Source organism: Colossoma macropomum, unplaced genomic scaffold (assembly GCF_904425465.1).
Source record: "Colossoma macropomum unplaced genomic scaffold, Colossoma_macropomum, whole genome shotgun sequence".
NCBI lineage: Eukaryota > Metazoa > Chordata > Actinopteri > Characiformes > Serrasalmidae > Colossoma > Colossoma macropomum.
In genome coordinates, this window is record NW_023494784.1 from 41,499,232 (window position 1) to 41,526,073 (window position 26,842).

General features: G+C 38.7%; 2 protein-coding genes across 2 annotated transcripts; both read right to left on the reverse strand.

The window, feature by feature from the left end:
- Positions 1–897: 897 nt before the first annotated feature.
- Positions 898–11,517, reverse strand: zgc:162396 (uncharacterized protein LOC555292 homolog). Its single transcript, XM_036571676.1, has 7 exons — positions 11,389–11,517; positions 8,477–8,677; positions 6,880–7,040; positions 5,152–5,365; positions 3,973–4,073; positions 2,421–2,558; positions 898–2,285 (listed from the first exon to the last, which is right to left on the reverse strand). Exons 2-7 carry the CDS (start codon positions 8,585–8,587, stop codon positions 2,195–2,197), a joined length of 816 nt encoding a protein of 271 aa, XP_036427569.1. The 5' UTR covers positions 8,588–8,677; positions 11,389–11,517; the 3' UTR covers positions 898–2,194.
- A 2,531-nt stretch (positions 11,518–14,048) lies between these two features.
- On the reverse strand, positions 14,049–22,532 carry LOC118808805 (putative methyltransferase DDB_G0268948). The gene is made up of 6 exons (XM_036571683.1): positions 22,348–22,532; positions 20,313–20,473; positions 18,815–19,028; positions 17,024–17,124; positions 15,384–15,521; positions 14,049–14,374 (listed from the first exon to the last, which is right to left on the reverse strand). The coding sequence occupies exons 1-6, from the start codon at positions 22,456–22,458 to the stop codon at positions 14,287–14,289; spliced, it is 813 nt and encodes a 270-aa protein (XP_036427576.1). The 5' UTR covers positions 22,459–22,532; the 3' UTR covers positions 14,049–14,286.
- Between the last annotated feature and the right edge of the window lie 4,310 nt (positions 22,533–26,842).

Consider the following 26,842-nt stretch of genomic DNA (forward strand, 5'->3'; position numbering starts at 1 on the left):
CAATAAGTGGCCAAATAATGCAATTAAATACATTAAAGTTGCCATATTTTCAGTGTCAGTGGATAAAAAGCCTCCATATAATGTGATTTCATGTGTGCGAGGAATAAAAAAGCCACTAAATTATTCTCTTAAAACTCAAAGCATCATCAAGTATAAATGACCATACTGTAATAAGAACATCTGGATCTCTTCACAAATGCTTGAGACATCTGTTAACAATATTTGTATGTATACACACATACAGTACTGTGTTATAGGCCCATCCCATTTCACCCCTCGCCCCTACCACTTAGCCCTTACCTCTCTGTTTTGCGCGTTCACGTCTAGGGGTAGGGTGTCCTGATTCTTGTTGAGATAGAGGGGTAGGGCGAAGTGTTAGGGCTACATGGCCCTCCAAACTGAGGTTTTTCAGAGACTCTAAACGAAGTGTTATGAGAAAAAAAAGAAGAACTGGCAAGATGGCTTAACAAGAGACCAAAGAAACACACAAATGTGAGAATTTTCTCAGTTAAAATTAACGATAACCACTGTATTATCTTAGTTTAATGTTGTTTCAATGTATTTTGGTCCTTTTCTTCATAACAAGCATAAAAATCACTAATAGTATGCTAATGTCTCGATAGCTAGCTGGCTAAATTTCCCGTTCCACCTTAAATAGTTCAGCAGTTTTGATGCCTGAGGCACCAGAATGTAACTGCTGATCCATTTAAGGTAAAATGGGATAATTTGAACAAGAAGCTGGCGAATATCTGACTTCAGCTTCATATCACTGAAGAATTAGGGGTGGGTGATAATAAATAATTGCCCCCCCCCCCTCTTTGAAGGCATATGATTCCCTAAATGTAACTAAAGCCCAGCAGTGAGGAGCTGAACTTTACCCTCCTCTGCTGTCACTGCAGACTGGCAGCGTCGCCTACAGAGCAGCGCTAGTAGCTGTTAATGAAGTGATGCTCTTTTTATTTGAGGGTCTCATTTCATAGAGGAAGATTTCAACCACTACCCCTTGTAACTCAGTTTCAAGAGGCAATGTGACACTCAGAAACAAGGGGTAGGGGTAAAAATATGAAATGGGATTGGTCCGTAGTCTTGGGCATCTGAGAAAATGAGATGTAAAGACATACAAATGAAATACAAATAAACAATCCATTGTGATTGTTCTGTATGCGAGTGAGTCATCTTAACCATTTCCAAAGCTCTTCTCAAGGAAGTCCAGCATTTACAGTTACCAGCCAATACCAAGTTTATCTAATCAATACTTCATTAAAGTAAAACAGGTGCTGCTCATGGAATCAAATAAATCCAGCCATAGCTGGAGCTTCATTGAGGAGAAGAGGAACCAAACCTGCGTTCTTCAAACCAACATATCAATAACGTCTTTAAAAACAACAAAACGTCGCTTTTTACTGCATTTATGTTTATTTGTGTTTATTCTAATGGCAAAAAGTGTTTTGACTAGCAAAAATACATGTACTGCCTCAAAATTTTTAAGCAATTTTCATGCCTACACTCTTAAAAAAGATGGTTCTTCAAGGGTTGTATAGTGAAGACAATGGTTCTTTATAGAACCATGAACACTCAAAGACCCATTTGCATGGTTACATGTTTTTTTTGGATGGTGAAATGGTTCTAAAGACTGATGGAGAATGTGTTGTATAAGGTTCTACATATTACCGAAAAGGTTATTCTATTGTATACAATATCTGAACAAGGCTAGCAAAACCCCTTTTGGTCCTTTACAGAACCATTTTCAAAAAGGTTCTGTTTAGAATTCCATGCAAGTGTTCAACCATTTAATCATGCAAGTGTGCATGGTTCTATATAGAACCACTGTCTTTACTGAAGAACCATTTTTAAAAGAGTATAGATGACTAAAAAAATTCTAAGCATGGAGAACTGACTCGAAAAACAAGATGTAAATCATTATTTGGAAACTACGATCAAGGGAACCTTTAAACTTTTACAGTACTTTAGAGTAAATGAACTCGAACTCTGTCTCAAAGTGGGACTGTGCATATTTTATGCATTTAGTGCAAGCAACTTAAACTGTTACAGAGGCAAATGTAGCATTAGGAGTCTTGCCCAAGGACTCTTACTGGTGTTCCTGCCTAGGCAGGGCATTGAACCCCCAGTCTACTGAGTGGAGCTCAGTGATGTTGCCCACTACACAACACTGGCCACTACAAAAAATGCTCTGTTATTGTGGTTTACATGCCAGCACACAGAAGTACTCCAGTCTGATCTCTAGCTTGGTTTCAGGCGACGAGACACCCATCTCCTCAAGAAACCTGCAACAGAGTAAAAGAACAGCAACTGGTGTTTATCTCCTAGTAGCGGTTTCATATTACAGTCAGCTATGCTGCTATCAATGGCGTACCTCTTCATTCCTGCAGCACACTGTATTTACGTTAGCCAGTGGTTACCTTGTCATTGTTGACTCTGACAGAGCAGCTGCAGCTTGGGGATCAGCCCTGTGGTAGGCCTGGTAGGTGGAGTAAGTCTCCAAAAGACCAACTAGGTTCTTGACAGTCACCTCCTCCTTCACTGGAATGACTTCAATCCTTAATCAAACGCAACAGAGGGTTAGAGCTGAAAGTGTATCCAGAGTGAGATCAATTACACAGTGTGTATAATATGAAGCCAGTGTGTACAAAGTGAAGCCATTGTTAGCTTACCTTAGTACGTGCTACAATAAACAGGGAAATTACTCTTCTAATGATGAGAGTACATGTGATATCTTAAAGGTTAGTCATAAAACTTTATTTTTATTGTTAATAACTTTTTATTGTCATTCAACTTTATTTTATTGACATTCCTAGACCCTTACATCAAAATCACATGTATCTGCTAGCACAGCCGAAAAGAAGTGCCTCTATAATGCGAATTGGCAAATACAAGTCATCTTTAGGCTTGGGCAATATGACGGTAATATGGTATGCTACGGTATGTAAAAATGATGCCAATATTTAAATGCGATAACAGCAGTTCAAGATTATGATGCGTCAAATTTCTATTCCACGTTTGAACGGATAAACAAACACATTCCGCTCATTTATATTTTAGAGGGCTCACTGATTGGCCTTGTGGGAGTTAAAAGACAGATGTCGGTAACAGAAAAAGGGGTAAATCAGAATCAGGACCACACACCACAGAACGTCTTCGATTTCAGCTTTCACTCCCAACACCGGTCACTCAACTTTGCGCTCTCCTCTAAACGGGTGCACTGTTATGGAAAAACCTCCCAGTAAGAATTTGGCAGTAGAAAACAGAAAACGAACAATGCTGGAATCCACTTCTCTTTGAATTCTCCCGTTCCACCTTAAATGGTGCAGCAGTTATATTCTCATGCCTCAGGCTTCAGAATGTAGCTGCTGCAAAATGTACTCAGAATGTAAAGCGCCTAAAAGCGTTATAAGTGACATCACTAGCAGCATGTTATTTATTTAGTTTAATTAATTCATTAACTAATTATTTATTTCTTTTTTTTTACATAAATACTGTCATATACCGTATACACCAGTAAAATATCAGGAAGGTATTAAGGTATGAAAAAATAGATACCACCCAAGCCTAGTCATCTTGTAAACTACATTAATATTTTGGATTTAAATGTGTTTATTTAAAGCATTCTATCTCTATTTTGTCATTTGAGGGTAATACTACATACCATCTACATCATGTACTAGAATACTTCTCATTTTCCATATATAATTATTCTTCTTCTTGAGTCATCCTTTCAAACTGTTTATGAAAAGGGACACCAGGCCAAACAAGAAAGATCCAGGTTGTTACCAGCTTAAAGTTCAAGATCCAGAGTCTGTCATGGTATGAGGGTGTATTAGTGGGTAATACTGGGTTTTCAATTTAATACAGATGAAAATGTGAGGCCAGCCTAATCCACATCAGTTATGTTCAAAATCCTATTAATAAAATAGCTATTATTAAATCACATTCAGTAAAAGTCCTTGAACATACCTCTCCCTATCAGGGAAGGGTATGGCTTCATATAAATCCTGCAGTTTACTGTTGGACACTGCCACCTGACTGCTAGTGTATGGCAGGAGAAACTTCTTCAGCTGGATAAAGATAAATAAATAGAAAACACATCACATTATGGCAGAGTAGAGGCATTTTAGAGGGTTTGTTTTCACTTTATTTCCAACAGTATAAACCTAGAAGCTATAAAACGCAATAAAAAGTAATGCAAACATCCAGTGAAATGAATGATCCCTATTCTCACCAACCCGCATACTTTGAAGAGAAGAGACAAACAAAATATCAAAATATAGCATTTTATTACTTTGGAGTTGTCAGTAAAATGTTTGTAGATCAGTTTGTGCTCATGCATTTAAATGGCTCATATCCTACACTTTCCTTTAATTATTAATAAATTTATTTAGAGGTCCACTCATGATGTTTTTGTGTGTTTATGTACCAAAAATGTCATAATTCATTTTTACGTGACCATTTTCTAACCTCTCTTTATTGCTGAGAATTAAACAGGCCATTTTTAAAACTCTAAAGACTAATATTTATAAATGACCTAGCTTCTGATTGGCTGCCCTGTATTGTATCTCAGTCAAAAGCAGTTTGGGCTGACTTCAGCGTGAATGAGCAGAGCTAAATTGCTGTAGGCCATATATATCGTCGCTGTCCATAGAAAACCATGTATCTCCATTTTTGCTGATTTTTAGTTTTCTACATCATTTCAACACACCAGCTGTACTTTATGTTGTGTACGAATTTCATGATGCATGGACCAATAGAAATGCTCTAAAATCACTTGGAACAAAATCTCTTTACATTGACTTACATTGAAAGCTAAGAGGGTTTTTGCCCTCTCCTGTAAAGTTACTTTTTTGGAGTCATTTTTTATTTTTTACTTGGTTTTCTTTGGTCAGTGAAAATATGTAAACGTGCTGTTTTATGACATAACTAACACAGTGGATTCAAAACGGCCTGTTTTTATAGCTCAGTTTCCATGTGTAGACTGTATGGACTGGGAAACGAACAGTACATTTTAAAACAACGTTTGCCTGTATCAAACTGAGAAAAGTGAGAAAGTGTGTTTTTCCATGATATGCGCCCTTTAAGGATTAAAACGAATTCTGAACGACTCATAGGCTTCATACGTCATTGTTCAGCGGTTCTCACCTCCTCATAGATGTTGCTGAGTCGATCTCCACAGGAACCATAGTGCAGTTTAAAATTATCTGCGTAGCCGAAGAGAGCCATGCAGCCGCGAGGCTTCAGCACACGGGCGGCCTCCTTGAGGAAACGTTTGGCATCGAACCAATGGGCAGCAGAGGCTGCGGTCAGCAAATCCACTGAGTCATCAGGGAACGGCAGCACCTCTGCCGGACCGGCTCTGTGATAAGAAAGGTAATTGCTGTGTGATTAGATAACAGATGGCAGTACGTAGTACTTTGTGTAGCGTTCATATCAGGCGTCGCCTGGTAGCATTTTATGGGCATTCTGAATCATTTTTGATTACATTCCCATTTTGATCATCAATTTAAACTTAAGACAAGAATGTTCTCCCATTGGTTAGGCCTTGAGGAGCTTAACAGAAGGCCTTACATGTTAGATTAACTAATAACATAACTAGAAAAAGACAGACGAATAAACCAGACACATTTTGATTTACACTGGGGGAGTGAACTTTGTGAGATAAAATGTCACTCTAGGTCTTCTGGAGGTCCTAGATATGTCACTGATTGTGAACACAAGTCGTAGCCTAAGCAGGTTCCAGGTAGCTGTTAGGAATGGAAAACAGCGGCAGCAGCTCTGTGCCAGGAATCTTTACTGAATCACTATAAAACCGATACATACAAGGTCAAATATATGTTAACATCTGTTACAAACTCCAAATAAAACATATGGAATGTCTTTTGGAAATGGTAACACTTTATTTGGATGGTCCACTGTAGATGCTTTGTAAATGCTCAGTCTGTCTATAATGAGGTAACAATTAATTAAATATCCATTAAATGCAACTGAACTTCAAGTTCAGTGTGAAAGAGTTTATTTAATCTATCCCTAACCCTAACCCTAACTTTAATCTCAAGGCAAAAACCACATCTACTCCTAACCCTGACCATAATGTTGCTGATAATCGACTGAACATCAGAAGGTTTGTTAATAATTTAAGTATCTGTAGAGCATCTATAGGGGACCATCCAAATAAAGTGTGACCCAAGCTTCAAATATCCATTAACTTAGTGCTAACTTAGTGTTAGAAACCCCATAGGTGAGCAAATTAGCATTATTGCAGAGATTATATTTTTTCTAATTTTATCACAATTATGAACTAAACTGAAGGCTGAGCTGGAGTAGTCATGTTTCGCCACTGCTTATTAGTACAGCAATAGCATTTCTATTTGAATGGGAAAACCCAATTTCATGTGAAGTGATATTATGCGCTACGCTCTTCATTTGACTCAAATAAAATAAAAAGAAATAAAAATGCTCAGCACTAAAGACTGACTACACATGCATCAGTGTGGAATTATCGACTGTAATTCCAATACTGGACCAATAATAAAAATAAAATTTCCTTTTATTGGCAAATAACATATACCACATATCCAAAAGTGTGTAGACACCTGCTCATTTCTTCCGAAATTACAGGTAATGATGTTGGATGGTCAGTTCTGGATCACTCCAACTCATCCCAAAGGTATTGGATAGAGCTCCATCACTCAGAGAACGCAGTTCCACTTCTCCACAGCCCAATGCTGGGGGGCTTTACACCCCTCTAGCCAATGCTTGGCATTGAGCCTGTGTGAGTGACTTCATTAGGCTGTCCGGATACTTTTCGACACATAACGTATCACTCGCTGCATCCTTAATGCTGATGCCTCAAGCAGCTTCATGACTGACCTGTAGGTGACGTTGGTGAACCCCGGCACAGCTCTGGCCTCCTCCACCTGGCACTCGCTGACGTCAATCCCCACCACCTTCTGGAAGTGAGGGGACAGCAGACGAGTGTGCTGTCCTGTTCCACACCCCAGGTCCACCGCCAGCTCATGAGGAGGTCCTTTCTGGGAGACACAACACAAAAGCACCATGACGAGACAATGATATTAAACAGAAATGACTGCAGTTGGTTAAGCCTTTTGTATATTTATAGTATAAAGTGCTAAAATGTGCTCTGATTTTGAGTTCAGCTAAAGTCTACAGCACCAGTCGAGGTAACTCAGGTAACTGTATCAGCTTCCAAAATGCAATTTTCTCCACACAAAAGACTGGACAACATTTTTGATCTAAACATCTTTAATCTTCCAAAAATATTATTTGCTCTGCTTAGTGCTGTCAAAGTTAACACTTTAATGTGATAAATTACTAATGGCACACTTTTTTTACACCGTTAACACATTTTCCTAATTTTTCATTTTCATAATAATGCATGTATATATCGCTGTTGTCGAAAGAAGACCTCGTATCTCCATTTTTGTCGTTTTTCAGTTTTTGACATAATTTGAAAATGCCTGTTACCCTTTACATTGTGTGTAAATTTCATGATAAATGGACCAAAATAAACGGCTCAAAATGACTTGGAAAAACGTCTGGTTCCATTGACTTACATTAAAAGTAAAGTAGGTCTTTTCCTTCTCCTGTAAACCATTTTGGAGATATACAATCAACAGCAAAGTGGAGCTGAGGTTCTCCTCAAGAGCCTTTAGTATAACAGAAACCCTGGAGTTGTATGAATAAGAGCGAGAGGCTACAACCATTGACTGTAGATATATATTAGTGGAACCACTGACTGCACCTGTAATATATGACATGAAATATACACTCTCATTGGACGTCAGCGATGAAAATTGGAAACTGTGTTCACTCTGTGTGTATATGAGATATTAAAAGTAATAAATACATACTGAAGCTTATTTTGTCCACTCATATCGCTATGTGCTGCTTTTTAAGTGCAATAGAGCAAATAAGACAAATGTGATTAATCGTGATTAACTATGTAAAGTAATCAGGGTTATTTAATTTAAGTATTTGAATTATTAATATTTATATCATCCCTAGTTCCACTGCAAATAGCAATACAGTAGAACTTGCACTGCAGGAGCAACTTATCATAATCAAATCATTAAGTAAGCAAAGGCAAAACAGATCAGTTCATAAGACCAAGGCCTACAAAGAAATAAACAAGGCACTGTGGCTTAAAACCAGACGCTCTGCTAACTCATACAAATTTACTTGATTATGATGAAAACATTAGACATTAATAACAGTAACTAGCACTGAAGATGGTGGACAGACCACTGCCAGTAGAAGGCTTTCATAATTGCAACTGTGCATGAAACTTGTTAAATCATGATGAGTTTGATAAAGTCAGACTTTGTACGGATCCATGAGACCATCACAAGGTCACTTTATCTCTACTGTAATCCTAGTTAATGTTTTTTTAAGTCTTACACAAAGTTCTCGAACTCTGCAAAGGCTAACAGGTCACAGGGCCTCCCACCTTTTTGTCCAGGTACTGCAGAATCAGCTCGTTCAGCTCATTTGCTGGAGTTAAGCGGTACTGCTGGTAGAGGGAAGCGTGGTGTTTCTCCTCAAACAGCCTGAAGCTCATGGTGGTCTCTTCTCACTTGTGTTTCTGGTGCAGAGTGACTCAGCCGGGCGTTCCAGCTCGTATCCGTCTTTGGCCTGGGTTAATTATTACCTAATGATTTATCAAGGACAAAAGAGGCAGAGCTTTACGTCATGAAACAATCAGAGATCACACTTCTTATGGTGCTTTTCTTAAGGCAACTATGGATTATTTTCCAGCCTAGCAGGGTTTTTCTCCGTCCCATACATATTGAAAGTATTTGACTTTCATTTGGACAGTAAAGCACTGGATTAGAATTAGTATCTATTCATTAAAAATACCATGCAAAAGCCATAGCCTGCAGCAGAGAGAACATATCTAACCCTTCTTCTGGAGGTCTAGAGGCCTACAGAGTACAGTTCAGTGGTTCTCAGTTGTAGTCTGGGCTCTTTTTTGAGTCCAACCCCAATCGGGTTTTTTCTTTTTGGATTTTTGCCTCAAATGTTTATATTTTTTCCCCAAAGTCTAGGTCAGGGATGGGCGACATGCATCTCCGGACATGCATGTGGCTCCTTTGCTGTCCTGTTGCGGCTCCACAGCAGAATTAGATTTATAGGTAATAATAAAATAATCCTCCTTTACAGTAAAATAAAGCTCTGCTGATCGGTCAACACAGTTTAACAATAAATGGTCTTAAACACTGGAGTTAATGTAGAACTGCTAATTCACCCTTTAACCCTGAAGGTTGGCACGCAGACTTCTGGTCACCATAGCAACGCAGACAACAGTCTCGCTTAGCTAGCAGCTAACGAATTGGCAAAGAGAAAGATTTAAGACAAACATCGATAATTTAGAGACAAATGGACTTATTTGCGTTTATAATCACTCCAGCTGGTTTTCTGATACGTTTAATCTGCAACGGGAAACTGACAAACACTAAAAAGCCACAAAGCTGAAGTCAGATTCTCGTTTGAATTTTCCCGTTCCACCTTAAATGGTGTAGCAGTTACTTTCTGGTAGCTCAGGCACCATTTGGAGGAACGTCTAGCGAATGAGAAGTGACTTCAGCCTCGCAGAAAAATCGACTGTTGAGAGACATTTTACAAGAAACTATTCTACACTTGCAGAAAAGTTTCCTGCTGGAGATGTGAGAAAAGCAGCTATAGCTGAGCTAAAGCTTAAAGCAGAGCAAAGTAAGTCTGCGTTTTCATCTAGATTATATTTTTTAGTCTACACTAGTACATCAGCACACACTGGGACATGTTTACAGCCAAGATGGTAAAATGGACATAAAATGTTGTGGCTCTCAAGGTGGTTTGATTCTTGTTGAAAGGACAAAAGGGAGGGTGGACCATCCTACCCACCCGGAGAGGCCAGTTAAGCTTTCTAGGACTCCCACTTATGGATGGCTGTGGCATCGCCAGGAATCAAACTCTCAACCTCCTGACAACAGGGCTGATGCATAGATGGTTGTACCACTTTAGAGCGCCATTAGGTTTTTTTATACATTATTACTGATCTGTAATATGTGTAAAGCTGGGAAATGTGGTACATAAATAAATAACAATATATATATATATTTTTTTATTTTTGTATTTATAGTGTCCTGAGATCATTGCTATGTCTTCTTATTATTCTGCCTCACCACTAAGGGTGCGCAACATGGCAAAATATCAAATTTATGATAAAATATGTATTTTTTCAGACATCTAATAATCAGTTGGAACAGAGAAAAAAGAACCAGTAGTGCCACATAACAAAAAAACTCTATCAAAAACTATTAATACAATCATTTCAATATTTCACATGCAGTGTTGCACTAAATCCACTTAAACAGGACTAATTTTGCTCTCTCTTTGCAATGAAACATGCACTGCCAGTGTTGCTGTGAGTCCTGGCGATTTCATCTGAAGAGCATATTTTATTGTATTGTATAATTTATCGCGATAGCGATAAATATCTTCATACTGCCCAGCCCTACCCACAACACCCTGCATGTACCTCTCCAACATTAATAGATTTAAAACATACATTGTGGCCCTACAGCCTATAAACAGTGTCTCAGATATCAGACAGCACATCCATAACCATTTCATGAAATAACTGAAATATCTGTGAAGGAGCTTTTAGAGGTGGACGTCTGGTTCCTATCACCACCACTGTGAACAGTTCTGACTCTGTAAGTTTCTCTTGAACGGAGGATTTTATGTCAACACCCTCTGTATGACTTTGTGTACTTCTTAAAAACTGCCTATGGAGAGTTTTTTAAAAATCAGTGGAGTTCCCCTTTAAATTAGACCTTGGAGGTCTCTTGAACGCACTCAGCCCACAGGCCTCCAGGACTGGACCAGAAATCAACCTGACTGTGCTGACAGCCTGCCAGCTAAGTAATATGTGCCTATTTCCAGCTCTCAGATCGCACTTTAGACCTCACGTCTCACTTCTCTGCCTGCTGTGCTCGACCTGCTGCACCACGTCCAGGCAAACTGAGCTAAACTGTAACTGGCGCTGTGGTGGAAGTGGCTCTGTAATAGCTAACGCTGGGTCTCAGCGAGGGCTGCCAATCTGACCATGAACTAGCCTAGTTATGTGTCCATCGCGTTTACAAGAAACTTTGACTGAGTCTTAGTGACCATGAACTGCAAGAGGCTCAAGTTTTTTTCCGTTCCACCTTAAACAGTGCGGCAGTTCCGTTGCAGCGCACCATTTAAGGTGGAACGGGAAGTTCGCATAAGAAGCTAACTCCGGCTTCGTATAGCTGTAGCCTAGCTAGCTAGCTAGCTGATGTAAACAGTGCAGTTAACCACAGAAACGACCAAACGGTTTCGTTAATAAGGCCTTACCTAAAGCAAACTGACACCCGAGCCCAGTGTTGGCCCGTTATGTGAGCCTTTTACGGTCCGGTTTGGTTTCGTTTCTGGCCGCGGTTGCCAGATATTTCTACCAAATCCTCTCTGTTCTGGCGATGACCGAATCGGTTCGTTCGAACATAAACATGAACTGGTTGAACCGATTCACTGAATCAGCTTAATCAAAGTCTTTTTGTAGCAATGTTTATGTTCACGTTATGATGATAAAAATATTCTAATTAATAATCTTTAAACATAAAACAGCAACAGAAATTGTAGTATTTAAAGAATAACCTTTTTGAATTTTCATATATTTTCTCTCTGTAGTCAATCTGGGGACCTTCTGGGCCAAAGTGCTCCGGAGATCAGCGTTCACCCTCTGAATTTATGGTGCGCTCCATTTGAACTGGGAAGTCGGAATTTTTCCAGTTTTCAGTAGGAAGTTCCAACTGGAAGTCGCATTTCATATTCGGGACAGCCTCACCAACCCCTGACCAGAGCTGCTTTATGAGGAGTCTGGCCTCTTCCTGTTTCCCCCATTATATCAAAAACAGGACTGCAAAATGCCAAAAGGGCGCCCGCGAGCGAGTCCTTAATGAATGGGCTTAAATGGAGCTCAACGGCTAAAAACGAAAAGTTAAAATAGTTTCTAATCGCTCGTCCAGAACGTTTCTTTAATTTTAGAAAGTAGAAGGATGGATCTCACTAAAAAAACAAAGAAAACTCACCTGTGTGTTCTCTTTTTTCTACAGCAAACGGGTTTTGGGCAGCAGAACGCTAACATTACTGCTACTGAGTGCTGATTGGTTGGTGAGCGGAGCAGCTCATTGGCTCTTTGTGCTCACAGACGTCATGAACTCCTATAACTCGAGTTTAAAAGCTCTCAAAAATATAACAGTGGTGTTAAAATGTTTTATGCTGTTCTGTGTTCAGGAAATGATTGTATTCTTTTATATTAAAAATGTTTAAGCATTTATGAACTATGTTTTTGCTGAAATGCTCCATATCAACCCATTTATTTTGGACTTGCTTGGGAGCGCCCTCTAGTGTTTGAGAAATCTGGAAGACATTACAGAGTGGTAATTATCCTCTCTATGAGTTCTCTGCCCTGACCTCAAAATCCAGGATGGCTGCACTGTGCATCAGCAGTAGTAATGCTGCAGTATTACACTGTTTATTAGCACATACATCTTTTTGTGTCTGATTAATCAGTCATACACTCAGTGCTGTCCAACCTCTACCTGTGGACATGTTGCTACAGTGTGTGGATCCACAAAATACCATATAATGTGTATTTATCAACTGGTATTGCTTATATTTGCTAATGGCTAATGGCTAACCTGGCTAGTTAGCAAACTGTGTGTTTTACTGCAACCGCTGAACTCGGGTGTGACGTCATTCCCAGCTCCATGGAGCTAAATGGAGCACACCATCACTACAAGAAGGCCTTGCTAATTAGCTGATGGGCTCAATCAGGTGTGTTTAATAAGGCAGTGAGCTGAAGTCTGCGGTGTTTTGGCCCACAAGGACTGGAGCCTGACGCATGTGCTGTAGACTTTAGCTGGCTCATGTGCATCAGCCCTGAGAGAAGCTCCATTAGAGAGTACACACTTAAAATAGATGGTTCTTTAGTAAAGAAACTGGTTCTCTATAGAACCATAAACATTCACAGAACCCTTTGCATGCCTAAATGGTTCTCTGCATCGTGAAAGTGTTCTTCGGATTAATGGAAAATGTGTTGTTTATGGTTCTATACAGATTATTTTTTAAAAGGGTTCTATATAGCACCGAAAAGGGTTCTTCAGTTGTAACAAGCTTGACATCGTAACAATAGCAGACCCCTTTTTGGTGCTGTGTAGAACTCATTTCAAACTATATACAACACGTTTTCTATCAATCTGAAAACACTTGCACGATGCAAAGAACGGTTTTAGCATACACAGGGGTCTTTAAGTGTTCATGGTTCTGTATAGAACCGTTTTCTTTACTAAAGAACCCTTGAAAACCCCATTTTTTTAAGAATGTAGAACTGGCAGAAGTAGCTCACTCGCCATACGGAGAAGAAGAGAATACAATTTACTTGACTTCCCAAATCTTTGTGGCCTAGAATGAAAATGAGCCAAATCAAAAATTTGATTCACTGAATCAGACAGTTTGAATTGGTTTGGTAGGCTGAACCAAACTGCCCATAACATGCTACTGTACACACTTAAAAAGATGGTTCTTCAAGGGTTCTTCAGTAAAGTCAGTGGTTCTATTTAGAGCCATGAGAGCTGTATAGAACTATTTCATGCTTTTATGTTTGTCTGCATGTTGAAATCGTTCTTCAGATTGATGGACTTTTGTATACGGTTCTATAGAGAACTTTCTTTAAATGATTCTATATAGCATCAAAAAGGGTTCTTTTGTTTTTAAAAAGCTTAAAAATATCTTGTAAATGCTTGTATAGTTTAGCTTTGCAGTAAATGGATCCACTTTGTTTAGCTGGCAATTATACTTACAATCCCCCTCATTTGGGGTGTTTTGTCCAATCTGGCAACACTATTTCTGGGCATGGTTACCAGTTTATGAACCTTACTCATAGGCTGCCCCAGTGATGACCTTTTACGGGGTCATATTTAGAGCTAAACAAACCAATCGTTCCTCTACAGAAGTGGACTGGCCTTTCCTTTATTTGTAAAACAGAAATGATAGCACAGATGAAGTACATATAACATTAATGGAATCTGCAACCATATCTTCATATTTTAGTTGTGTAAAATACTTTTATTAGGCTGGGCCGTCTGACTGTTCTCCCAGGATGATATGACCCACATCACAGTGCTGTAACAATGCTACAAATACAGTACACAGTCATTTCAGTCATACTCCAAACCAGAGTGTTCAGCATTATTATGGTTTACATGCTAGAACAACATAGTACGGCATTGCAACATCTAGCTTAGTATCCGGAGACGAGACTCCCATCTCCTCCAGAAACCTGCAACAGACAACAAACAGACAGGTGAACATGTGTGCTCGTAATGTACACACATACAAAAAGGATGTTTTTTAAAGGTTCTAGGCAATGGTTCTATTTAGAACCTCAAGATCTATACCGTTCAAGTTCTCATCTCATGCTAAAATGGTTCGTCAGATTGTTGGAAAATGTGTCATTTATGGTTCTATCTAGAACCTTTTTGAAAATGGTCCTATATAGCATCAAAAAGGGTTCTGCTATGCTCTTAGAAAAGATGGTTCTTCAAGTGTTCTTTAGTTAAGGAAATGGTTCTATATAGAACCATAAGTTGTATATAGAACCATTTCATGCTAAAATGGTTCTTCAGATTGATACGGAATATGCCGTGTATGGTTGTATTTAGAACCTTTTTGAAAATGGTTCTATATAGCACCATAAAGCATTCTGCTACACTCTTTAAAAAGATGGTTCTTCAGTGGTTTATTAGTAAAGGGAATGTTCTACTTAGAACCATAAATTCTACTTAGAACCATTTCATGCTTAAATGGTTCTAAAGATTGATAGAGAATATGTTGTGTATGGTGCTATACAGAACCTTTTTGAAAATGGTTCTACGTAGCACCAAAAAGCGTTCTGCTACAGATGGTTCTTCAAGGGCTTTTAGTAAAAGGAATGTTCTATTTAGAACCAAAGGTTCTATTTAGAACCATTTCATGCTAAAATGGTTCTTCAGATTGATGGAGAATGTGTTAGGTATGGTTCTTTCTAGAACCTTTTTGAAAATGGTTCTATATAGCACCAAAAAGGGTTCTGCTACACTCTTGAAAAGATGGTTCCTCAAGGGCTTTTAGTAAAAGGAATGTTCTGTTTAGGACCAAAAGTTGGGGAGTGACTTTTTGAAACCTTAAAAATGTTTACAAACTCCATCAAACTCTTATTTAAAATAGCAGGGAATATTCTGATTTCTGTGATATGTAAATATTACATATCTGTAGATAATTCTACACACTAACAAGCTGCCAGTGATTACCGTGTTCTAGTCGACTCTAACAGAGCCGCTGCTGCTTGGGGCTCCTTCTTCTGGTAGGTTTGGTACATAGAGAAAGACTCCAGAAGACCAACAGCACCTGTAACACTCATTTGGAGCTTGGCTGGAATATTTTCAATCCTAATCAAGACATGAGGTTTAAGATTAAGACAAATAATTTTACCATATAGACTACAAATATGACTATTGTATAGAAATTGAGTAATTAGAGAAATATGGATTTTTTCTTAAAGATAAATCTGAATTTTCTGTATGTCTATTCATTTATCAAACTCAATTTGTCCATTCTTTAGTATATATATACACACACATATATATATATATATATATATATATATATATAAAGATGTCAAATATATAAATACATATATATATATATATATACATATATATATATATATATATATATATATATATACATATATATATATATATATATATATATATATATATATATATATATATTTGTAAATTCAAAAATAGAATTTTTGGTTAAATAGATCAGTTTAGATCAGAATAGATCAGTCTTTGGTTAAAGATATTCAACCAGAAGCATCAGAAACAGCTGCTCATGTGTCTTTATAATGTAGCTGTATTTTCATCGGTGTTCTAAGCAAGAGCCATTTAAAATCCATATGCAAATGAAGTCATACATATTAAAGACCCATCATGTGAAGCTCTAGTTGGCTGTCAAACCAAACAAAAACAAAGAAACAAAATTCTCCAAAACAGAGCCATGAATTTTAAGGTAAGAAACGCTGACTAATAATAGTAAATAATATTAATATTAGCAGTAATAATGGTGATAGTAAGAGTAAAGATAACTGTAACTTTCAATTAATAAGCAAAGTTACTTTATCAGAAAATCTTGTTGATTCTAGAAAATATTACATGTATAGAAATCTAGTTATGACATCTTAAAATTCAACTTTTAATTGTAGAAATTATATTTTCATATGTAAGATTTCATTTCTCATTGGTGAGAATTCAAACCTTTCTCCATTTCATACTAATAGCAGTCAAAATTTTACTAACATGAACGGACATGCATGCTGTGGCAGTACGCTTTAGCTTACGGTGCTTGACCGTTTGGGCTTTTAAGTTTCCTGCTTTTTCTGTCTTTATGTATATTTCATCTCAGATTTTAATGTGTCATCTTCATTGGGGGGGATGTGTAGCTTGTGAAGACTGGACACATGCTCTACAGGGAAATGTTGTGCTGGTTGTTGGGGTAATGTTGATCAGTGCTCTCATTAATTTGTGTGTAATCTTGCTATTGTTTTGTCTTGAGTGGAAAAAAATAGCGATAGTGGTGACCAGCCCACAACCTCGGCTAGTATGCTACCATCATAGCGGTGCGTAGCACTCATATAACAGGCTGTGATATCTTAAAAATCACTGACCACCCAAAAAAGGTAGCCAAGTAGGGGCCCACCAAATATATTTGTGCCCAAGGGCCGATAACTTGATCCGGGCCTGCACTCTGAGAACGATGTACGCTCTTTCCATCATGGCAAATCTGGTGCTGCGCTTCATGAATCTGTCCCATAATGTCTTTAAGAAAAACATTACAGTGTAGAAAATCTGTATACATCATCATATTTTGTCATCCTCAGATTTACCTCTCCTTATCAGGGAAGGGTATGGCTTCATATAAATCCTGCAGTTTACTGTTGGCCACTGCTATCCTACTGCTGTAGTACGGCAGGAGAACCTTCATCACCTGGAGAGAAACACAAACAGAAGAAATTAAGGTATACTAAATTATACTGTACCATACTGTACTATACTATACTGTACTATTTTATTGTGGCAGTTCTCAGCATGGCTGTCCATGTGGAGAGGTGTGAATAGTTTTCACAGTAGGGAGTTCTTGACCCTACCCTTTTACCCCTCGTTGCTCACTAGCAGCTCAACACAGAGTCATTGTGAACATCTTTGCTGGGTGCTTCAGACTGTTTTGAAAGAACAGTTAAAAATACATAAAAAAATGAATAAATATTATGTATCCTTTCTGGAAATCTGCTTTCTGTCTGCTTAATGCTTACAATACTGTGTAAGGTGCCCTTTGGGAGAAGAAAACAGTCCAATCAAAACAAGTATGTGGACACCCCTCCTAGTTATTGAGTTCAGGTGTTTCAGCCACACTCTTTGCTAACAGGTGGATAAAACCAAGCACAGTCTACATAGTCAAACATTGGCAGTGGATTAGGTTGTACTAAGGAGCTCAGAGGCACTGTCACAGGATGCCACCACTGCCACAAGTCAGTATGTGAAATTTCTGCCCTGCTAGATCTGCCCCAGACAACTGTAAGTGCTGTAAAATGGAAGTGTCTAGGAGCAACAACAGCTTATTCATGAAGCGGCAGACCATGCAAACTTAAAGAGCGTGGACACCGAAGCAGAAAAATCAGCTATCCTCTGTTATATCACTCACTACAGAATTCTAAACTGCTTTTGGAAGCCTTTGGAATGGGTTGTCGAAAAGTTGCACACAAGCTTTAGAGAAAGTGATGGAAAGCGATGCCAAGGTTGCTGTTTTTCTGTTGGACAGGTAATTATCTGGTTTTTTGGGGGGAGAATTTGTCATTTTCCTCAATTATGTATGCAGCTTAGTTAGATTGTCATGCATCCCTTGGGCTCAAAGGCTTCTAGGGACTCCACTTCCCAGAATCCCCAGGGGGATCACATGATTCTAAGCCCTCCATCTCACTCCAATCACCACACTCTGTCTCCTGAGTACTAACTGGTTACACCTGTTCTTGTATGATTAGCCTAGTATAAAGCCCAGGCTTATAGACTAGGTCATTGCGAGGTACTGCTACTTGTTCCAAGAGCTACTGAGTGTTATTCTTCTGTGATTTTTCTGGTTCTGACTGTATTTTGTTATTTTGACTTTTTCCCTTTGCACTCTGGTTGCCTGGTTATATTTGTGATTTTGTGTCTTTTGTCATTCCTGGATTTGACCTGTTCTCTGACCATGACTTTGGATCACGATTCTAACATTAATGCCTCAATTTCCCTTTCTGTCCGTGAGCGTCTGAGTTATTCTGCCTTGTTCCATAGATACTTATGTAGCTACATTGTATATTAGTCCAGCACTAATGTTATCTAAGCTGTAGGTGTAAACTAGCCAGCTATGTTTGTTGTATGTAATGTGTGTGTATATATCTGTAGACCATACGTGTTCATGTGTGTTTGGCGGGTGGCATTGGAAGAAGGGCTGAATGTAAGGGTGGGATTTTTTTGGTTGTTTTTTTTTTAATAACTTATGCTTCCTGGTTTCTACAAAATCATCTATTCCAGCTTTAAATGCAAAGAACATTTTTTTCCCTCTCTTGTAATATTCCTATTTTGGAGATTGGAGACTTTTTTCTGGACGGTGATGATATGTATTGTCCCCAAGTTCTCACCTCTGAAAAGATGATGTCAAGTCTGTCACCACAGGAGCCGTAACGCAGGCTGAACTGGTCAGTGTAGCCCAGGAGAGCAATGCACCCCTGAGGCTTCAGCACGCGGGCAGCCTCCCTGAGGAAACGTCCATGATCAAACCAATGAGCTGCAGACGCTGCGGTCAGCAAATCCACAGAACCATCAGGGAACGGCAGCTCCTCCGCTGTACCAACTCTGTGATAAGAATGGTAAACACTGTGTGGGCTACACCATACAACCAGACGATAGGAGAGGAACAGAAAATGTCTGTTTTTACTGGTAACTTCAGGGTGACCAGATGCCCCTGTTTTCTCTGCTGGAGCTGTCCCGGAAAATGTCCCTAAAGAAAGTCCTAAGAAAGGCCTGGCAGCAGAGCAGAGGACAGACGTCTCGCATTGTTTTTTTTTTTTGACCAGTTCCGGTTCATAACCAATCATTTGAGACCGCCGTGAAACAAATCTTCTAAACAATTCTTCCAGCGGCCAATCAGAAGGAGAGAAGGGTGGGACTTAGTGAAACAGCTGCTTTTCTTTAGCACGAAGATCGTTCACCCCCAGGCGCAAGAGCAGATGGACAGACGTCTCGCATTGTTTTTGTTTTGAGGGGACCATCAGGAGAAGCTGCAGGAAACTACTCAGCACCAAGTTGCCAAATTCTAAATTTCAGTTTTTAAAGGAGCCAAATTTATTTGCTTTTTATGAGTTTTAAATCGTAGTTTACAGATATGTAATGACTGATGACCAACTGCTTTAGCAACTCAGCTATTTACTCATAGACAGACTTGAGAACTGGGTTTCGCTCTCAGTAACTGTCCTAAAATGCTTAAGTTCATATCTGCAAGGAAAGGACTACTTTGTGGAAATTGAAAATAGTATTTCTAAGACAGTGCAAGTGACCTGTGGTGTCCCCCAGGGTTCAATTCTCGGGCCACTCTTATTCAGTTTCTACATGCTGCCCCTTGGCCAAATACTACAAGACTATGGGCTCAGTTTAAAACACTGTTAGCGTTTCTACCCCCTTTTCCTCTGTAACGGCACTTTTTTTATCCTAATCTAACTTTGAATTTTTAATGTGATTATTTAACTATCCTAATTTAATTTCAGATTAGATTTTTATGTTTTAATCATGTTTTAATTATGTTTTTCTTTTTGCATTTACTTTTTTTAAACAGCTCTGTATAATTTGTGGTGGCCCAAAACCTAAGACACTTTGTTGTTTTTTTCCTCTATTTGGCACTTCTCTATGTGTGATAACCTTTCAAGAAATGCTTTATGACGGCTGTGTTCCTTCTACTGAATCTGGCATCTGTCTGCACCACTTGGCTGAGGTGTTGTGCTAAGATTAAAGCTGTCAGGGTGAATTTCGCTAAACGATGTTCCAGCAGGGTTGAGTTAAGCTGACGTCAATGCACTAGTCAGATTTTCCACACAAACCCAAGACGACAGAAAGTATCACAACAGAAAAGGCCTCATGACCGACCTGTAGGTGATGTTGGTGAACCCCGGCACAGCTCTGGCTACTTCTAGCTGGTTCTCACTCACATCGATGCCCACCACCTTCTGGAAGTGAGGAGAGAACAGACGAGTGTTCTGCCCTGTTCCACACCCCAGGTCCACCGCCAGCTCATGAGGAGGGCCTTTCTGGGAGACAGTAGAAAAATACAAGGGGAGATAATTAGAAATTCAGCCCTATGCAACAGTTTAAATGCCCCAGTCAGATTTTCTACATGAAAATAAGTTAACATATCACTTTGGAACAAAACCTTGTATCTCCAAAATGGTAACTTTACAGGAGAGGGAAAAAACATACTTTACATTCAATGTAAGTCAATGGAACCAGACTTTTTTCCAAGTAATTTTTGGCCATTTCTTTTGGTCCATTCATCATGAAATTTACACACAATGTAAAGGACAACATGCATTTTCAAATTATGTCAAAAAACTGAAAAACGACAAAAACGGAGATGCAAGGCTTTGTTCCGACTGCATATCCTCTGCAGAGAACTGAGTTTTTACAAACTCCTGTTGTGAAGTCCAGTTCACTGGTGTTCTGCAGCTAAAAGCAAATTTTCCCAGTTCAGTAGAAAATTCTGGGTACCTGACGATCTGTTAAATTCAGCAAATAAACAGTGATTGTGCTTTAAAATGTGAAGAAGTTGTGTTGTGTAGAAGGTGTGTTCACATATTTTCAATTCAACCCAAAGTGTCATTTGACCAGGGTGCACAAACTTTTGCATACCACTCTATACTGGCCAGTATATGAATGTACAAAGCTTTTTCTGCATTGACTGAGGTCGAATGATTAATGTATCATCATAATAATTAGAAAAGTCTACAAAAATGTATATTTACAAAAGTAGATAACTGTAATCAAAAATAATGCTGCAACTGGTTTGTGCATTTGGCTAACAATTAAATATGTTTTGATGGAACTTGAGCTATTTATACAGAAAGAAAGCCTTCAAAGAGTAGTTTGTACTCACTTAGCTCTGGTTAAGTATCCACATATAAAAATATATTAGCAATGTACTGATATAGCCGGCATGCCAGCATGAAATACTAGTATGAATATGTTGCTTGTTGCAGCTATGAAATTAATACACATGGTGCAGTGGGTAGCGCTGTCACCTCACTACAAGAAGGACCTGGGTTCAATTCCGTGGTTAGGCAACCAGGGTCTTTCCTGTGTAGGGTTTACATGTTGTCTGTATGGGTTTATTCTGGATGATATTTACACATTTTTGCCTTTGAAAAATGAATTATGGCTATTTTGACTCAAAATTAAATAAATGAAAAGGTGTAAAATAGTGTGTTTTGCACAGTACTTTATATGTATTATCAAACATCAGGAATTGACACAAGAGCACACCAAAACTCTTGAAGATATGAAGAACAAGGCAGATGCAAGTCTCCACTGGATTACCTGAAACCAGCTGCACTGCAAGAATGGTATCTTAACAAGAGAAATCATCTTAAGTCTAGTATAAATATTTAATATTTCTCATTTTGAGGTGGTTGCATGAATATTATAAGGTTATTCAAATTATTTCTATATGTTTTTTATTCTTGTAAAGTAATTTTGAGTAAAATGCTCAAAATATTGTCAGATAATTTAGCTTGTTTCAAGCCAATTTCTTAAAATTTCTTAAAGATCATTTCACTTGCCAAGATTTTTGCAGTGTGAATCTTGCTACCCTGTGATCTTCTGTGAATTATATAACCTCCATTAAACAGCGAACTAAGGAATCCAAATCTTCTATATTTAATGTCATATATACTTCTGGCAGATAGGCTTGATATTGTTCAACGGTGCTTGATTTAATTCATGCACAATGTGCTGCAGAGTTTACTGTTTTCTCTGCAGTCCTGATTCAACTGATGGAGGTCCTGATAAGTAGATGAGTGTAGTTAAATCAGGGAACACAAGGCTGTGGTCATGCAACAAGGCGGTCTGAAACATGGTAGTGGCTGACCGTACCAACTTTAATGAAAGCATGAATAAACATCTGTCCCACCTTTTTGTCCAGGTACTGCAGAATGATTTCCTTCACATTATCTGGTGGAGTCAAGCGATACTTCTGGTAAATAGAAGCGTGGTGTTTCTCCTCAAACAGCCTGTGGGTCATTGTGGTCTCACCTGTATCACTTACCAAGAGTGACTCAGCAACATGCAGGAGCTCTAGCTCTTCTCCTGCTGAGACTCTGGCTAATGATTACTTTATGATAACGAGAGCAGAGATAGGTCATCTACTGAAACGTCACTAGAATGGACATGTGACAAAGTTGAAGCGGCAGGATGAGGCCTTTTACACATTCACTGTATTTCAGGACATTCGTTATGTGGTTTTCTAGAATTCTGTCAATTTTTACAGAAGACTTACTCTTGAACTTTGCCAAGAATATGGCAGCAGTCACTGAATGTACCTTCAACACCTAAAGGTTTACCAAGTTTCCTAATTCAGGGGTAACCAAACTTACCCACAAAGGCTGCAGGTTGTCATTCCAAACAAGCAGAAGTACACCTGATTCTACTTGTTTAATCAGTTGGTTTTAGTAACAATCTCGTAACAAGAACGTCTGAGGACAGCCAGACGAATTTTTTGGCTAAATGTGGGAGGAAACTTTGAAATTTCTAAACCAATCCAGTGCCTTGTAAAGGCAGTTGTGCTGGTATGAGTGGATCAGACACAGCAGTAGTGCTGGAGTTTTTAAACAACTCAGTGGCTGGTTTTCCATCCACCAGTTTTTTGCAAATTTTGAGAATGCGCAAAAAAAAAGAATTTTCTGAATGGAAAAAGTCTAAAATTCAAAAAAACATCTAAAAATATTGGGAAAAGACTTTTATGCTAGGACGAGATGGTAAAAGTTATTGTATTGCCAAAGCTGAAATTTGAAAAAGAATGATGGAAAAACGTTTTTCGAATAAGCGATGACATATCAAGCTGTAAGTTGCTTGATTCCGAAATGTCAAATCCAAAGTTTGTTTGGAAATGTGCTCCCACAATGTGCTCCCAGGGATATCTGGTGTGTTTGCGTTCCAAGATGCAAGGTGGACGTCACTGGGGTTGCATGGAGGTTTCAGCCCTCATTAGGTGGGCGATTGCTTGTCCTGCCCGACATCTCTGAGCTGCAAACAATACGGCCATAAAACAATGGCAAATGGCTGTAAAGTTAAGTTAAATCTCTTCATCTTGCTTGTGTCGATGGAAACATGACTTAATTTGCTTTTTTCTGCCATAATTTCATAAATGCATACATATCGTTTGGGAAACGTTTAAATGGAAATCTGGCGACTGTCACTTCTGGACTGAGAATGGTCCACCAACCAAAAATATCCAGCGTCCTGTGACCACTGATGAAGCACTAGATGATGACCAACACAAACTGTGCAGCAACAGATGAGCTCCTGTCTCTGACTTTACATCTACAAGGTGGACCAACAAGGTAGGAGTGTCTAATAGAGTGGACAGTGAGTGGACACAGTGTTTAAAAACTCCAGAAGCACTGCTGTGTCTGATCCACTCGTACCAGCGCAACACACACTAACACACCACCACCACGTCAGTGTTACTGCACTGCTGAGAAAAACAGGGTAAAAGGGGACTAAAGAACTACAGAGTGCTCCTATATGGTCAGTGGAGCTGATAAAATGGACAATGAGTGTAGAAGTTCCTTGCTCTCCACACATGAGAACTGGATTCATGTCCAGTGCAGGGAAGCTGTCATTAGGCATCTAGTGCTTTGTCCCACCAATCTGTTCTATCATCACATCTCCTGAAGATGTTTTTATCGCAGAACCTACAATTCATTGTGTAACCCTACTGGATACTATGCTGTTTACTATTACTACACTTTAGTATATACCAGGGGTCGGTAACGTGGCTCTGAAGCCACATGAGGCTCTTTTACTGTCCTGTTGTGGCTCCACAGCAGAATTAGATTTGTAGGTAAAAATAAAATAATCCTCCTTTACAGTAAAATAAAGCTCTGCTGATCGTTCAACACAGTTTAACAATAAATGGTCTTAAACTCTGGAGTTAATGTAGAACTGCTAATTCACCCTTTAACCCTGAAGATCAGCGCAGACTGCTGGTCACCATAACAACACAGACAACGATCTCGCCTAGCTTGTAGCTAACGAAACAGCAAAGAGAAAGATTTAAGACGAACATCGATAATTTGGAGATGAATGGACTTATTTGCGTTCATAATCACTCCAGCTGGTTTTCTGATATGTTTAATCTGCAACAAGAAACTGTCAAACACTTAAAAGTCGCTAAGTTGAAGTCAGATGCTCATTCGCCAGCTTCTTGTTCAAAGGTTTCTCATTCCACCTTAAATTGTGCAGCAATTGCATTTAAGGTGGAACGGGAAAATTCGAACAAGAAGCTGGCGAATGAGAAGCGACTTCAGCCTCATAAAAAGAGACATTTTACTAGAAACTATTCCGCTTTTGAGGAAAAGTTTCCTGCCAGAGATGTGAGAAAAGCGGCTATAGCTGAGCTAAAGCTTAAAGCAGAGCAAAGTAAGTCTGTGTTTTCGTTCATATCATATACACTATACTAGACTAGCACATCAGCCCATACTGAGACATATTTACAGCCAAGATGATAAAAGTTTACTTAAATAAAATGTACATAAAATGTTGTGGCTCCCAATGTGATTTGATTTTAGTTGAAAGGACAAAATGACTCTTCTTAACATTTGGGCTGCTGACCCCTGGCAGCAGAGCTGTGGCCTGAAAGGAACCCAGCTGGACACCCAAACTGTCAGCTGAGTCATCTTACACTTCTTCAGTTCCTCTAGACGACTTCCTACTGTATATTTAAAGGTTCCTGGCAAAATAACACATCATCTCACAGCTTAGAACATTTAGATCGTGAACATGGCTGTATGGGTTATTTTGATGTACATGCTGCAATGCTGTCTCACAGCTTCTGGAGAAGGTAAGCCTTACCTTTATCTCTGAGAACCTCAGTGAGAAGATACACAACAATATAATCTGTCCTTAACTGTTGCACCATCAGCTATAGGTGAAAATCACATCCTATTACTGTCACTCTGAAGATCTTGGAGACATTTGTAAATTTAATATAGTAATAATTTCAACCATTGTTCTGTTATTATCTAATGCTATAATTAGAATGTTTTTATAACAAATGTTACAGTTATAAATAACCAACTATGTCATCTGTACTTTTACGTATTAAATAATGGACTGACAAAATTATTAGAGAAGAAAATATGCCTTGAAACTGGTTATTTAACACTGATATTGGCACTAATCATCCATTTAGAATACATGTGCAAAAACTACTCTTGTCAAGTGAAATTCTCAATTCTAGTAGATATATCTAATTTTTCTTATTTTAAGATGATTGTGCGCTTATTTTAAGATTATCTAGCTTATTTTTAGGCATTTTTAACCTGTTTTAAGTCATTTTATTGAGTAAAATTCTCAGTACACTGGCAGATTATTTAGCTTGTTTATCTGCCAATATAGTGAGATAATTTTACTTAATAAAATTACTTAAAACAAGTAAAAAGTATTTGGAAATCAGTTAAATAATCTTAAAATAAGCTTAAAACAATCTGTACAGGAGAGATATTGAAAATATCGACTAGATTTAAGATAATTTTACTTGACAAGATGCTATTTTTTTCAGTGTGTTGCTCAGTTTCTCCAGAGAATCCAGTTCCACTGCTCCTAAGCCCAGTGCGGGGCGGCTTTATACCCCTCTCACTGATGCTTGGCATTGGGCAGGATGAACATAGGCTCATGTGTAGCTGCTCCACTGCATCCCATTCTATTGGCAATGCTTTTCTATGGAGATTTACACAAAATAACTATTTTTTATACTAGAATAATTGCATGCTTTCTCAGTGATTAATAACTCTTCTTGACCAAGTCAAACACAAGAAATATAGTAGATAATCCACTAAACTGGGGAACAAAATGTCAGTAGATAGTTGGAAATTGGTGCCTCTTTTAGTAAATCTGCCCCATAGTGCATACGTTGCTGTTGCTATTGGGCAGTCTCTTATGTTTCCTGTAATAACTGTGTAGCTAAATTAACCAAAAGTGTAACACAGACAGAAATTTAACTGTCATGTTCTTTTCCATCAGTTTTTGTTACTCATTATGCCACTCCTGGGTCCGATCTCACACTGAGCTGTGTCCAGTCCGGTCAAGCAAAATCCTCCATGCTGCACTGGGAGAAAGAAGGAACTCCTACATCTAACACCACCCTGTTCCTCAACAACACCGCCTACATCATCCTACACAGCGTCGACCAGCAGAGCCAGGGAACATACATCTGCAAGAATGAGACACATCAGGTTCAGCACTTTCTAAACGTCTCAGAAAGTAAGTTTAAACTGTAGTAATTATCCACTGAGGACGATTATACTAATATCTTTAGGTCTTAGGTCAGAAATACTGCACGCAAGTACACAAATGCAAACGTGCAATTTTTTGGGCCACACAAGTGCATTCAGTTGCATTCTGAG